This window comes from Macaca nemestrina, chromosome 16 (genome assembly GCF_043159975.1).
Source record: "Macaca nemestrina isolate mMacNem1 chromosome 16, mMacNem.hap1, whole genome shotgun sequence".
In the NCBI taxonomy this organism is placed as follows: domain Eukaryota; kingdom Metazoa; phylum Chordata; class Mammalia; order Primates; family Cercopithecidae; genus Macaca; species Macaca nemestrina.
Window position 1 is genome coordinate 94,634,522 of NC_092140.1, and position 13,115 is coordinate 94,647,636.

Below are 13,115 nucleotides of genomic sequence, written 5' to 3' on the forward strand. Positions count from 1 at the left end.
GACCAGGAGGCGAGAAAGCAGACTTAGAGATAGATAAAGAGGTACGTATGTGTGTTTGTGTGTGTGTATAGTATGTGGTGACAGAGCAAAAGAAAAAGGGTCAGAAATGTCAGCAAAGTATTTGAAAGAGAGAGTAGGAAGAAGAGTAAAGATATTGCAATAAGAAAGAATGTGCTATGAATAAAATTGATAAGACTGGTAAACATGCAGGACTTAATATCTGAAGGCAAACCTACAGAAGTTCTACAGTTATCTTGCTATGGCTGTTGACTTAGTCTGTTTGTGTTGCTGTAAAGGAATACCTGATGCTGGGTAATGTGTAAACAAAAGGGATTTATTTGGCTCACAGTTCTGCAGGCTGCACAAGAAGCATAGCACCAGCATCTGCTTCTGGTGAGGGCTTCAGGCTGTTTTCACTCCTAGTGGAAGGCAAAGGGGAGATGGTCTGTGCAGAAATCACATGGCAATAATGGAGGCAAGAAGGGAAGGGAGGTGCCAGACTCTTTTAACAAAAAGCCCCTGTGAGAACAAATACAGTGAGAACTCACTATCTCAAGAATGGCACTAAGCAATTCATGAGAAATCCACCCTCATTACTCAGACTCCTCCCTTCAGGCCCCACCTCCAACACTGAGGATCAAATTTTAATATTAGACTTGACAGAGCCAAACAAAATGTATACAAACCATAACATTCCACCCTTGGCCCCCAAATCTCACATCTTTCTCATATTGCAAAATGCAGTCATCTCATCCTAATAATCCTGGAAAGTCTTAATTTATTTCAGCATCAACTCAGAAGTCCAAAGTCTCACCTGAGACTCAAGGCAAGTTCCTTTCAGCTGTGAGCCAGTAATATCTAAATAAGGGTTTTACTCCCAAGGTACAATGGTGATACAGGCAGGAAAACAATGGTAATACAGGAAAACAATCCTATTCCAAGAGGGAGAAAATGGCCAAAAGAAAAGGGTAACAGGCTCCCACACAAGTCTGAAACCCAGCAGGGCAGACATTAATCTCTAAGTCTCCAAAATCATATTCCTTGTCTTCATGTCCCACATCTTAGGCACAGTGGTGTGAGGGGTGGGTTCCCAAGGCCTTGGGCAGCCTAATCCCCAAGGCTTTGCTGGGCAGAGCCCATGTGGCTGCTCTCACGGGTTGGAGTTTAATGCTTGTTGCTTTTTTAGGCTGAGATTGCATCATGTTGGTGACTCCATAATTCTGGGGTCTGGAGTGCTGTGGCTTTCATGGCTCCATTAGGCAGTGCCTTGGTAAAGTGCTCTCTGCAGGGCTCCAACTCCACATTTATGCTCTGCATTGCCTTGGTTGAGTCTCTCTGTGGGGGCCCCACACCTGCAGTAGGCTTCTGCCTGAGCATCCAGACTTTTAGATACATCCTCTGAAATCTAGGTGGAAACTGCCAAGCCTCCCCAACTCTTACATTCTGCACACCTTCAGACTTAACAGCACGTGGAAGATGCCAAGGCTTCCAGCTGGAGTGGCAGACCAAGTAGCATCTGGGGCCTTTTGAGCTGTGGCAGAGATTCAGGGAATATACTTCAGAGGTCAGCAGCACCTCAGGCCATTTCCCCAAAACCATTCTGTCCTCCTAGGCCTCTGGAGCTGTGATGGGAGGGGCAGCCTCAAATATTTCTGAAATAATTTTCGGTCCTTTTTCCCATTGTCTTTACTATAAGCACCTGGCTCCATTTTATCCACACCGATTGCTCTAGCAAGTGGTTGCTCTGCAGCATCTTTGGATTCCTCATCTGAAAATATTCTTTCCTTTTTGAACATGCAGCCAGTCTGTGAACTTCCCAATTTTTATGCTCTGCTTTCTTTTTAATGATAAGTTTGACTTTAGTTCATTCCTTTACTCTTATGTCTGATTGTAAGCTGTTAAAAGCAGCCATGCCACCCCTTGAATGCTTTGCTGCTTAGAAAATTCTGCTGCCAGATACTCTAAGACATCACTCTTAAGTTTGACCTTCCACAAAACTCAAGGGGACAAACACCATGCAGCAAGTTCTTTGCTAGGTGTAACGAGGGTGACTTTTGCTCTAGAGCCCAATAAGTTTCTCATTTCCATCTGAGACTTCCTCAGTATAGCCTTTTCTGTCTATATTTCTATCAGCATTTTGGTCACTACCATTTAACCAGTGTCTAAGAAGTTCCAAACTTTCCCTTGTCTTTTTATCTGCTTCTGAGCTTTGTAAACTCTTCCAACCTCTGCTTATTACCTACTTCCAAAATGGCTTCCACATTTTCATGTATCTTTATAGCAACACTCCACTCTTCAGTACCAGTTTTCTGTTTTAGCCCACTTATGTTGCTAAAAGGAATACCTGAGGCTGGGTAATTTGTAAAGAAAAGTGGTTTATTTGGCTCACCATTCTGCAGGCTGTACAAGAAACATGGCAACAGCATCCGCTTATGGGGAGGAACTCAGCCTGCTTCCAGTCATTGTGGAACATGAAGGGGAGCCAACATATGCCAAAATCACATGGCAAGATTAAAGGCAAGTGGAGGTGCCAGACACTTTAAAAATAAGCAGCTCTTGTGGGAACTAATAGAGCAGGAACTTACCCACTTGAGAGAATGGCAATAAACCATGCATGAGGGATTTGCCCCCATAATCCAGAGACCTCCTGCCAGATCCCATCTTCAACATTAGGGATCACATATCAACGTGAGACTTGGTGGGGCCAAACAAACCATATTTAAACCATAGCAGTTGTTTTCTTGAGGTGTGACTTTACCTGCCCTTGGAGACGATCTTGTTGGATAGCGTGTCTGGCTCCAGGTGGCTTCACAAGGCTCATTTGTTGAATGAATAAAGGAATGAGTAGATGACAACAGAATTTTAGATGATTGCATTTTGGTGGGATTCACTTTCTTAAAAATCTTGTTACTTTTGAGTTATGTATTCTGTCCAACCCTTTTCTTACTGACTTACAAAGAGAAGGGCTGGGTAGAAATAAGAAATTCAAAGGAAGTGAGGAACCAAGAATATGTAAGGGAGAGCATGAAATGCAGAAGATTGGATGATGACAACCAAAAGATTTTCTGTTTCAAAGCAATGAAATAATCCAGCACTCTATGGTTATCACCTGTGACATAAAAACAAGAAAGATGCATCAGTGAATACCACTGCCTAAAACAACCATTAAGTGAATTGAGGTTTTTACTCCACTACTCAGTGCTTCTTCAGTAGGGTCTGTGAAACTTTTCCTTAAGATCACCTTCTAGATTTCATGCTTTTAGCTGACATGTTTATGCCTTATGATTTGGTCCAGGAAAAAAAAAAAAAACAATGAGAAGTTTATGTAAGCTGAGGTCTTGGACTGAAAATAACAGAATTGAGAGGAAATGTGTATATGGACCCACTAGGGTTCTCATCTCTGTTCTCCAGCCTGGACCACTTATTTATTTTAACCTTTTGGAATTTTCTGTCCTGTTTAATAAAAATCCCCCCTGCCAAATTTAGGTGGGTCTTGAACCCATTTGTTAAATATATAAAAATCTATCACTTTTAGATGCATTTGTGAGAATAGCCTATTCTCATCAGGGAGGATAGAAATTTCAACAACATTATTATATACGTATATATAATTTTTTTTTTTTTTTTTTTTTTTTTGAGATAAAGTTTCACTCTTGTTGCCCAGGCTGGAGTGCAATGGCATGATCTCGGCTCACTACAACCTCTGCCTCCCAGGTTCAAGTGATTCTCTTGCCTCAGCCTCCTGAGTATCTGGGATTACAGGTGCCTGCCACCAGGCCTGGCTAATTTTTGTATTTTCAGTAGAGATGAGGTTTCACCATGTTGACCAGGCTGACCTCAAACTCCTGACCTCCGGTGATCCAACTGCCTTGGCCTCCCAAAGTGCTGGGATTGCAGATGTGAACCACCACGCCCAGCCATAAATACTTTTGGACCAGGGTTTCACTTTGTCACTCAGGCTGGAGTACAGTGGTACCATCATGGCTCACTGCAGCCTCGACCGCCTGGGCTCAGGTGATCCTTCCACCTCAGCCTCCTGGGTAGCTGGGACTATGGGGGGTGAGCACCATACTGTCTAATTTTTTTTTTTTTTTTTTGTATTTTTTTTTTTGTAGAGATGGGGTTTCACCATGTTGCCTAGGGTGGTCTCGAACTCCTGGGCTCATGCGATCCATCCACCTTGGCCTTCCAAAGTGCTGGGATTACAGGCGCTAGCTACCACACGCCTGCCTCAGCAAAACTTACTGTGTAATTTGTGGATCAGATTAAAAAGTGAGTGTCAAGATTTAGTAAGAAAAGTCAAAATAAGCTCACTCTAGTTGTATTTGTGTTTTTAAAACAGAGTTTTTACAAATGAACTTATCTATGACAGCCTTAGACAGGTTGAAGTCAGGGAGATCTGTATGGAGGGCAAAGATCAGGGAGCCCAGAGTAAAACTCCAGAAATTTCCACATAAATTTAAGGGCCAAGAGGAGAAAGAGGGAAGTCCATAAAGATGTGAGAAGGAAGAGCCAGGGAAGTGGTTCAGAACAGAAATGAATGGTATCCTTCATTCCAAGAGAGGAGTTTAGAGATTGAGAAAAAGGACATCAAGCGACTGATTCTCCAGGGAGGTGAAGTAGCTGAAGAAAGGAAAATGCTCATTGGATTGTCGTCCTGGTGACCTTAAGGAGGACAACAGGCTCCCACACAAGTCTGAAACCCAGCAGGGCAGACATTAATCTTTAATGTGGTGTGGTGGTGTGGTGGTGTGGTGAGTGTGGAAGCCACATTCAGTTGGTTGAGAAGTCAAAGTGAGGTAAGATGTTGATGACAAAGAGCTTATCATTATTTCAAAATGTTTAGCTGTAAAGAGCATTTGAGAACAAGACAGAAGCTATAAGAGGGTGTCGGGTGGTAGGAATGTCTTTTTAGGTGTGAGATATTTGAGCATTGAGAGCTGAGGGGAAAGAGCGAGTAGGGAGGAAGAGAAGTTGATGATACACAGGAAAGAATGTGTTGCTGATGGTGCAAGACTTGAGGTAGGCATCAACCTTGGTTAAGAACCACATGTTCTATCCTGGTTCTATGGGGAAATTAAACAGTTATCTCTTTATCCTACAACACTTTTCCCAGGAATATACCCACTCATACATACTAGACATTCCTGTGCATTTACATCTGGTTTAGCGAATAATGTAGGCAGTAGTAGACCTACACTTACATGAAGAGACCAGTCTGTGATCTGTGGTAAAACAATTGCATGTTAATCTTCCTGATCTCTGCATTCCTAAATTTTGCTAGCAATAGGTAACCTAATTTTTACGTGGTACTTACTGTTGTTCTTTGGCAAGCTGCCATGGTTTAGAAAAGCTTCGTTGTCTGAGGTTTGCTTCAGCTTTCTTTTCACAGCAGAATGGGGTCCTGTAAGCCTCCCCTCAAAGGACTGGATTTCTGAACATTGGTGCCCTTTGCATTGACTCTTCGTGAACAATGTATAATATCCCAGGGGAGTCGAGAATGGAATGATCTTTGCACTTGATGTAAATTTTTAGATGCTTACCACTTGGACCTTCAACATGTGGTTTTATCCACAAAACAGATTTTGAGAGACAGGGGACCAGACATCTGTTTATGTGATTTGATCTTAAGGAAACTCAATTACAGATAAGTGAAGAGACATAAAGATATTTGTCTGAGGTCATGTAAGCAGTTGATGGTTGAACTAAACCTACAGCTCCAGCCCCCTGACTTTTGACCTCTATTTCCTTGCCTTAAATGTGTGTTGCCTATAGCAGGAAAGGGTATGGTTTCCATTAAAAATCATTGCTAAATCAAACACCCCAGCATCATGAATTCAGAAATTTGTGAAACCGGTAAAAGCATTATTGATTCTCAGGTGGTCTAGAAGTAATTTCTTCTTATATTGAAGCCACTTGTGAGCTTATAACTCAAAATAGTTATGAGTGTGCGTAGAGCTTAGAGGTAAGAAATGTCACCATGGGCTTCAGACAGCAGAAGGTTCACATTTCTGGATGTGCAGTTTTGTAACTTGGCCTTGTTGTTCACAATTTCTTCGTTTGTAATTTATTTCTCCCATATGTGGGATGTGGGGAAATATCCTGAAGACAATTCTAATGAAATACATTGAGTAATAGGTTCTATTAGTTTATAGGGATTTAGGAAGTATTTCTCAAGGACTTTGAAGTCTCCTACTGAAAAGCCCTTTAGAAAGAGAATAGTCTAATTTCATTTCATTTTCCTGGCTCAAAAATGAAAATGATCATTACTAAATATGCATCTTACATCTTGCATAAACAGAATGTCAGAAAACTGACATATAAACAGGCAAATATGAAAGCAGGTAAATATGGAGATCTTTGTAATGGCTCTCCCTTTCTTTATTCACCAGGGCAAGGGAATAAGGAAATACAAATTCTTATCTTTAATATTTTGTTTCTTGAGTGAAGTTGTCTAAGGCAACTTTGTATATGCCCATGTATGCTACATTGAAAACAGTGAAAAAGAAATGTGCCTTACATGTATTTCTGGTTAATTTTGGAAGATTTCTGTCAGCTCCCCTTGGGACGTTTATAAAATAATAGGTTAGATATGATTGGCGACACACTATGGTTTCTCCTTTCTATCACATGCACTCTTGGGAGCTCTGTATTGCTTACTAACTTGAGGATGGTAAAGTAAGTTTTTACCTTGGGTGAGATAAAGTCTTGAAAATGTAGCATGAGCAAATCTGTAGCAAATCACCAAATATGAACTCAATTTGGCACCAGGGTCATCCTTAAGAGATAAACCTTGGGGTGATGGACCTGCTTTTGTGGCTTCATGATGCAATGGAGACCTGCTGAATGGAGCTGCAGAGCTGGGGTGTAGGGTAGGGTTGGAGAAAGGTGATAGTGCTACCTGTACATAAAGCTCAAATAAATGTAATTTCTCCTAAAGCTTCTGACCATCGAGAGGCATTTCAGCAACTGCAATTGACATGAACTCTTTTGATAGAATAGTTTATGTCGATTGCAATTTCTGAAATAGCCTATTGAATGAAAAAAAAAAAGCTATGAAAGCTATGAACAAAAGCCTCTAGGATGAAACAAAGCTATGTAAACAATCTTACCGATGTCTAATACAAATAAAACACATACCCTTTTTCTGTACACTCGTCTGAAGCTACGTATTGACTTTTTAGGGTATTTTTTTCTTATCCTCTTCAAGACATCAGTCATATACAGATGCATAGTTAGGATGTGGAGCAGATGATTTGCCCACACTCTCTCCCACTCAGAGATGGCACCGTCTATGGCCTCTTAAATTCTGCAGTGACATTTAATTGATGTTTATATTGTCACGGAAAATGGTTCATGAACACAGATGATATTTTCATAACCACACAGAAATACCGTGTTTAGAAAGCAGGCTTGGCCTAGCACAAAAGTTCTCACTCAATCCAGATTAAAGACTATTATTTGCTAAAATAATACATATTTCTAATGCTTTTCTAGTTGTAGAGCAGTACAGACTAAGACTGTAAATCACCAAGCTATCAGATATGAAGTGCATGCTATTTGTTGGCATGTTGCTGACCTATGCAGAGCCTCCATTTTTCCATACAGCTGCCACCTTCCCCAAAGCATCTGGTCGTGTGCCTCGTCTCACGCCCACTCAGTGCACTACGGCAAAGTGTGGGCTCTTACAAACCATGGTTCCCAGAGACTTGGTTCATGGACCACGGATGATGCTTTTCAAGAACGGGAGACACATATTGGTGCTAAAATTACAATACTCTAGGCTCAGGGTCTACCCCTTATTTATGCTCCTGGTGTTAGAAAATGTATTAGGAAATAAATCGTAAGATGATCAAGGACTGGCAAAGACATTTAATAAAATGTCAGCAAACCTGGAAAACAAGTGAGGACGCAATTCATCATACTGAGGAGACAAGATGGAGAAAACTTTAAAGCCATAAGGGAAAGGGCAGCATAGTCAATGAGTGGGAACATTATTTCTAGAATCCTAATGAAAATAGTTTATTATACATGAGAAATATCTTACTTGATCAAAATGAAGGAACTCAGGTTATGATTTTAGTCAATAGTAAGTAGGAACAAGTAAATTACCAGAATGGCTGGGACCCATGAACTCTGCATTTCTTTCTCTTCCGGATGCTACTGGATAAAGGGTGTCCATTTAATATGTAATAGGAGGTGTTGTGCTGGTCTTAGCTGCTTACATTTTATCTCATTAAAGGAACTCAGAATGAAGTGAACAGTGAGGAAATTAAGTAACTGCCTCATACTGTGGCAAAAGGGGAAGAGAAAGAAAAATGTAGGATATGTCTTGTGAACTGAAACACTGTGTTTCCTGGCTATATTCTTTATCAGGAGAAACATGCTTAACAGTCAATAAACCCCATCCATGGTCTTTGTTAAGTTTAAAATAATAGATGGACAAATGTAAAACGTAATTTTATTTACCCGATTCTCATTTTCACATATAATTTTTTTCAGTTTCGTTTTCAAAAAACAACCCCAAACTTAGTTGCTTTTTTGTTAAAAACAATGAGAACAAAACCAATATGAGTATGCAGACAGTCCCAAATAAAACCACAATTCTTGAATCCCCTTTAACACTTCTTATCTGCATATTTTATGAAAGCAGAACTTGCCAGCAATAGGGATACTGCTCTAAATAAATTATACTTTAAGAATATTAAAGTGTAGTTTTTGGCAGTGAAGGTGTCCAATTTTGCTTTGTGCCCTGGGCAACCTTAAGAAAAATGTCTTAAGAATTCATCTCTTCTGACATTAAATAAAATCCAAAAGGTGAATGTTATTAGGCTTCATCAGTGTGACTCTCTGGTCATAGATTAGACATGGTAACCTGATCTGAAGTTCTGTTTTCAAAGTGCCTACTCCACCGGCCTTCACAGAGGAGGACTTCGGGTAGATGAATGTTTTGGAAATCCTTTGCTGTCAATCCAGCAGGATGCTGACGGTTTTATTTGATATTGAAAAAGCAAGGAAAGAGATGTTAGACTTCTGTTATTATGGCCACGCTGGAATCAGATGTTGTGAGTGTTTCTATTTCATAGACAGTGCAACCTGATATGAAAGACCACACAGTGCCAACCTGTGGTCATTTGTTGGTGGGTTGTGATGGTTAGCTAGAGATCAGCGGCACCTCAACCCATTATATACAAATTCACATGTGCTTTTCAGGCATTTCGGGTGAGGAGAGGAACCTTTGGTGCTGTCCTCAGCACGATTGGTAGATAGTACAGCTGCCATTGGAATGCAGTGACAGGAGCCATTTTGCTGTGCTCCCTGTGCAGAAAGGCTTGCCGTTGGTAAAGATGAAAAGCATTGCAGATATCATCTTCCAAAAGCTGTCCCCTGTTTTAGGTAGTCCACTGAAAGTCCAGTGATCCAAAATGATTGCTAGGAAACTGGTTTCATTATACTGTCTCCAAGTGTTATTTTGTTCAAAACCCCAAGTTTCAGGGAAGAGGAGTCATCTATCCACACAATGGATGTAGATAAACTTTTTCTTTTAATTTTGAATATTGATTTCCTCCGATGTTTGTGCAGCAGCTGTTTCAACTTGTCCTTAAAAAAGCTGGTTGTGAGAGTATAGAGGATCGGATTCAAAGCACTGTTAACTGGAAGGAAAAAAATCACTATCCAGGAAGTCATTGTGTCTGGAAAAGGAAGCAAAGTGTGAAAAAAAAAGTTGAAGTTTTAAATACACATAACATACAAATAACACTTTGCAGTCAATGCTATTTATGAGAGGGAGACATAGTACATTTTAAGTTTTCTCTCACCTGAAGGAAACTCTCTTTGTTGGAAGAGCACAGAAGCTATGAATTCAAGGTCTTAATGATTTAACTTTTCTGAGTTTCAGTAAATAATGTGAAGGTCATTGTGATATTAAGACGAAATATGTGAAAATATTTTGTAAACCATAAATTGCTGTATAGTGCATTTTTTTCCTATTTTATCACCTTCCTTTATAGGAAAATTAAAAAATAAAGAAATAATCTTTAGTCAATAGCGTGGGGTTCAGGAAACTTCTGGTCCAAGAGCCAGATCTGACCTTGGTCTTATCTCCATCCAGTTCTGAAAGCTTATTGCCCTGCCCTGGTGTTCTGGTTATCCTGTTATCCTATTAAAAGCTTTGAAGAGCAAAGTGGAATGCATCCCCTAAACTTGATGAAATTCTCTTGTGTGCAACCCTACAAATGCTAATAGAATATTCAGGGAAAGAGGTCACAAGAAGTTCTTTTTGAGGTGAAATTTGGAATGATAGTGTCCTTCCTGAGGGCATCATTTCATTTGCTTGGTTAGCATGAAATGCATCTTTCCCTTTACCCGTGGCCTAATCCTGTCATCAGACACTTAACTAGGTGAGTGTGAGCGAATCACTTATGCTTCCTCAACTTCATCTGCTCTCTCTGTTAAAGGGGGCTGGTGATAACTTGCTCACTGAATCCAGCGGGCTGGGCCAGAGTCAGCTCTGCTGAGGTGCTTTTTTGGCACTAAGACTTGAGATCCTCAAACCTTACCACATAATGCTACTTCCTCTCACATCTTCACAATTTCAGGGAACTCCCCATTCAGGTGAAGAGTTGGCTGGTAAGACCATTGATGCTTTCTCTCATCATCCTTTGTCTGCTCTCTTCCTTCTCAATCCCATAATGTTTTTTTATCCTTCAGCCACTGTTATTTTGTTCTTCTCTTGACCCTGCCTTGTTTCTTGTATCTTTCTGTTCTTCCTGTCTATGTCTTCTTCCTTTTCCATTTCTTCTCTGACTGCTTATCTGACTTCCTTCTTCTTTTCCTTTGATCTCTTTCCTCTCCTTTTCTATATTTACCTTCCTCTCTTCCTATCCTATCTTCTCTTCCTTGTCCTTATTTTTTTTTTGTTTTTTGTTTTGTTTTGTTTTGTTTTTTGAGACGGAGTCTCGCTCTGTCGCCCAGGCTGGAGTGCAGTGGCGCGATCTCGGCTCATTGCAAGCTCCACCTCCTGGGTTTACGCCATTCTCCTGCCTCAGCCTCCTGAGTAGCTGGGACTACAGGCGCCCGCCACCGAGCCCGGCTAATTTTTTGTATTTTTTTTTTTAGTAGAGACGGGGTTTCACCGTGGTCTCGATCTCCTGACCTTGTGATCCGCCCGCCTCGGCCTCCCAAAGTGCTGGGATTACAGGCGTGAGCCACCGCGCCCGGCCCCCTTGTCCTTATTTTTTAACTGAAAGGAATATGAAAAAAAATTATGTTTTAGCCTGTCTTAAATTAAGTGAACTTTTATATTATTTGTCCCTAATCTAAAAAAATTAGACAATCTGAACAGTCAGTGATTGAAGAAAAACAAAATAAGCGGCCTTTTTCTGTTGTGCCCGCAACGGGAATTTTGATCATGAATCCCACCCCAACCTCGTAGAAAAACAATGCCTGATAACACCTGCTTTCACTTAGGTAAAGGCAAATAGGCCACGTGAGTTCTACTCTGAATGAGATCAGGCATGTTCAGGGCGGTATGGCCGTAGACTTAAGTTCCACTCTGAATGAGACTTCTTTTTGTTTTTGTTTTGTTTTGTTTTCTTTTCTTTTGTTTTTGAGATGGAGTCTCACTCTGTCACCCAGGCTGGAGTGCAGTGGTGTGATCTCGGCTCACTGCAAGCTCTGCCTCCCAGGTTCACACCATTCTCTTGTCTCAGCCTCCTGAGTAGCTGGGACTACAGGCACCCACAACCATGCCCAGCTAAATTTTTTTGTATTTTTAGTAGAGACGGGATTTCATCATGTTAGCCAGGATGGTCTTCATCTCCTGACCTCATGATCCATGGCCTCCCAAAGTGCTGGGATGAGACTTCTCATAAGATTAGCAGCAGCTGATTTCTGAGATAAGCTAACTCTGGCCTATCTTTTGGGTGACCCCAGGTACTGTCAGTGACATGCCATGACCAGTAAACGCCAGACTTCTTGGAGGGTGGGGACAGGCTTGGTGTAGGTCAGTGAAGGCAGCATTTCTTACAATACCATGGGAAGCTGGGCAAGCAAGAAGAAGCTTTGTCAACTGTGATCATGACATTTTTCCTGGTTGCACTGAGGTGTTCAAGACAAACCTCAGACTATTGAACTATACATGTAAAGAAAGACTGGTGTGTGGCTCAGTAATGTTTCCACAAGACAATGGGGGTATTTACTAAGCTTATCATGATCTGAGGTGTCATGGACTCACTGAGGATGATGAGCCCTGCTGCCATGTGAGGACACAGCAGAGCGGATGCCTCCTGTGAGGCAATGAGAGGGACTCAAGAGAAATCAAACCTGCCAACACTTTGATCCTGGACTTCCAGCCTCCAGAACTGGAAGTCCTTTGTTATAGCAGCCCTAGTGGCCTCATACAGAGAGAAAAAGCCTCAAAGAAGATTAAAACTAGCAGGAATTTGAGAGACCATCTAGAGATAGTCTCATTGAGGTGAGGTGAGATGGTCTCCTTGAGATCCCTCAACAGGTCATTGGCAGGGGCAGGAGAGGAACCCAGAACCTCTGCCTTGCTTGTTGCCGAGTCCTTCTTCCACCACACTGGGCTGCATCCCCCTACAAGCAGGAAAGCACGTCAAAATGTGTGGAGACAGGGTCAGTCATGGTGGCTCACGCTTGTAATCCCAGCACTTTGGGAGGCCAAGAGATGGGGCAGGTCACTTGGGGTCAGGAGTACAAGACCAGCCTGGCCAACATGATGAAACCCCATCTCTACCAAAAATACAAAAATTAACCTGGTGTGGTGGTGCACATCTGTAATCCCAGCTACTAAGGAGGCTGAGGCAGGAGGATCACTTGAACCAGGGAGGCAGAGGTTGCAGTCAGTTGGGATCACACCACTGCACTCCAGCCTGGGCAACAGAGCGAGACTTCATTTTTTTTTTTTTTAAGAAGGTGTGGAGACAGTAGTGGTGAGGGGGTGGTTGATGAGACTGATCCTCTCTATTCCATCACTCTTGGACCAGCTCACCTTCTTTAGTTGACTAAGCATTTACTTGAAAACACTGTGAAAAACACTGTGGAAAATGCACAGAGGAATAAGACATGCATGCCTCCCCAAGCTTATCATCTAA

General features: G+C 41.6%; 1 protein-coding gene and 1 long non-coding RNA gene across 9 annotated transcripts in view; one reads left to right on the top strand and one right to left on the bottom strand.

The window, feature by feature from the left end:
* Nucleotides 1–13,115, top strand: part of LOC105485992 (uncharacterized) — a 539,662-nt gene that overhangs the window by 32,485 nt on the left and 494,062 nt on the right. The window lies entirely within an intron of this gene.
* Nucleotides 9,433–13,115, bottom strand: part of LOC105485986 (relaxin family peptide receptor 2) — a gene marked incomplete at its 5' end in the record, with an annotated part of 70,894 nt that continues 67,211 nt past the window's right edge. The window contains one exon of the mRNA XM_011748623.3: nucleotides 9,433–9,692. Coding sequence (XP_011746925.3) covers nucleotides 9,433–9,692 — 260 coding nt within the window. The remainder of the gene's footprint in view (nucleotides 9,693–13,115) is intronic.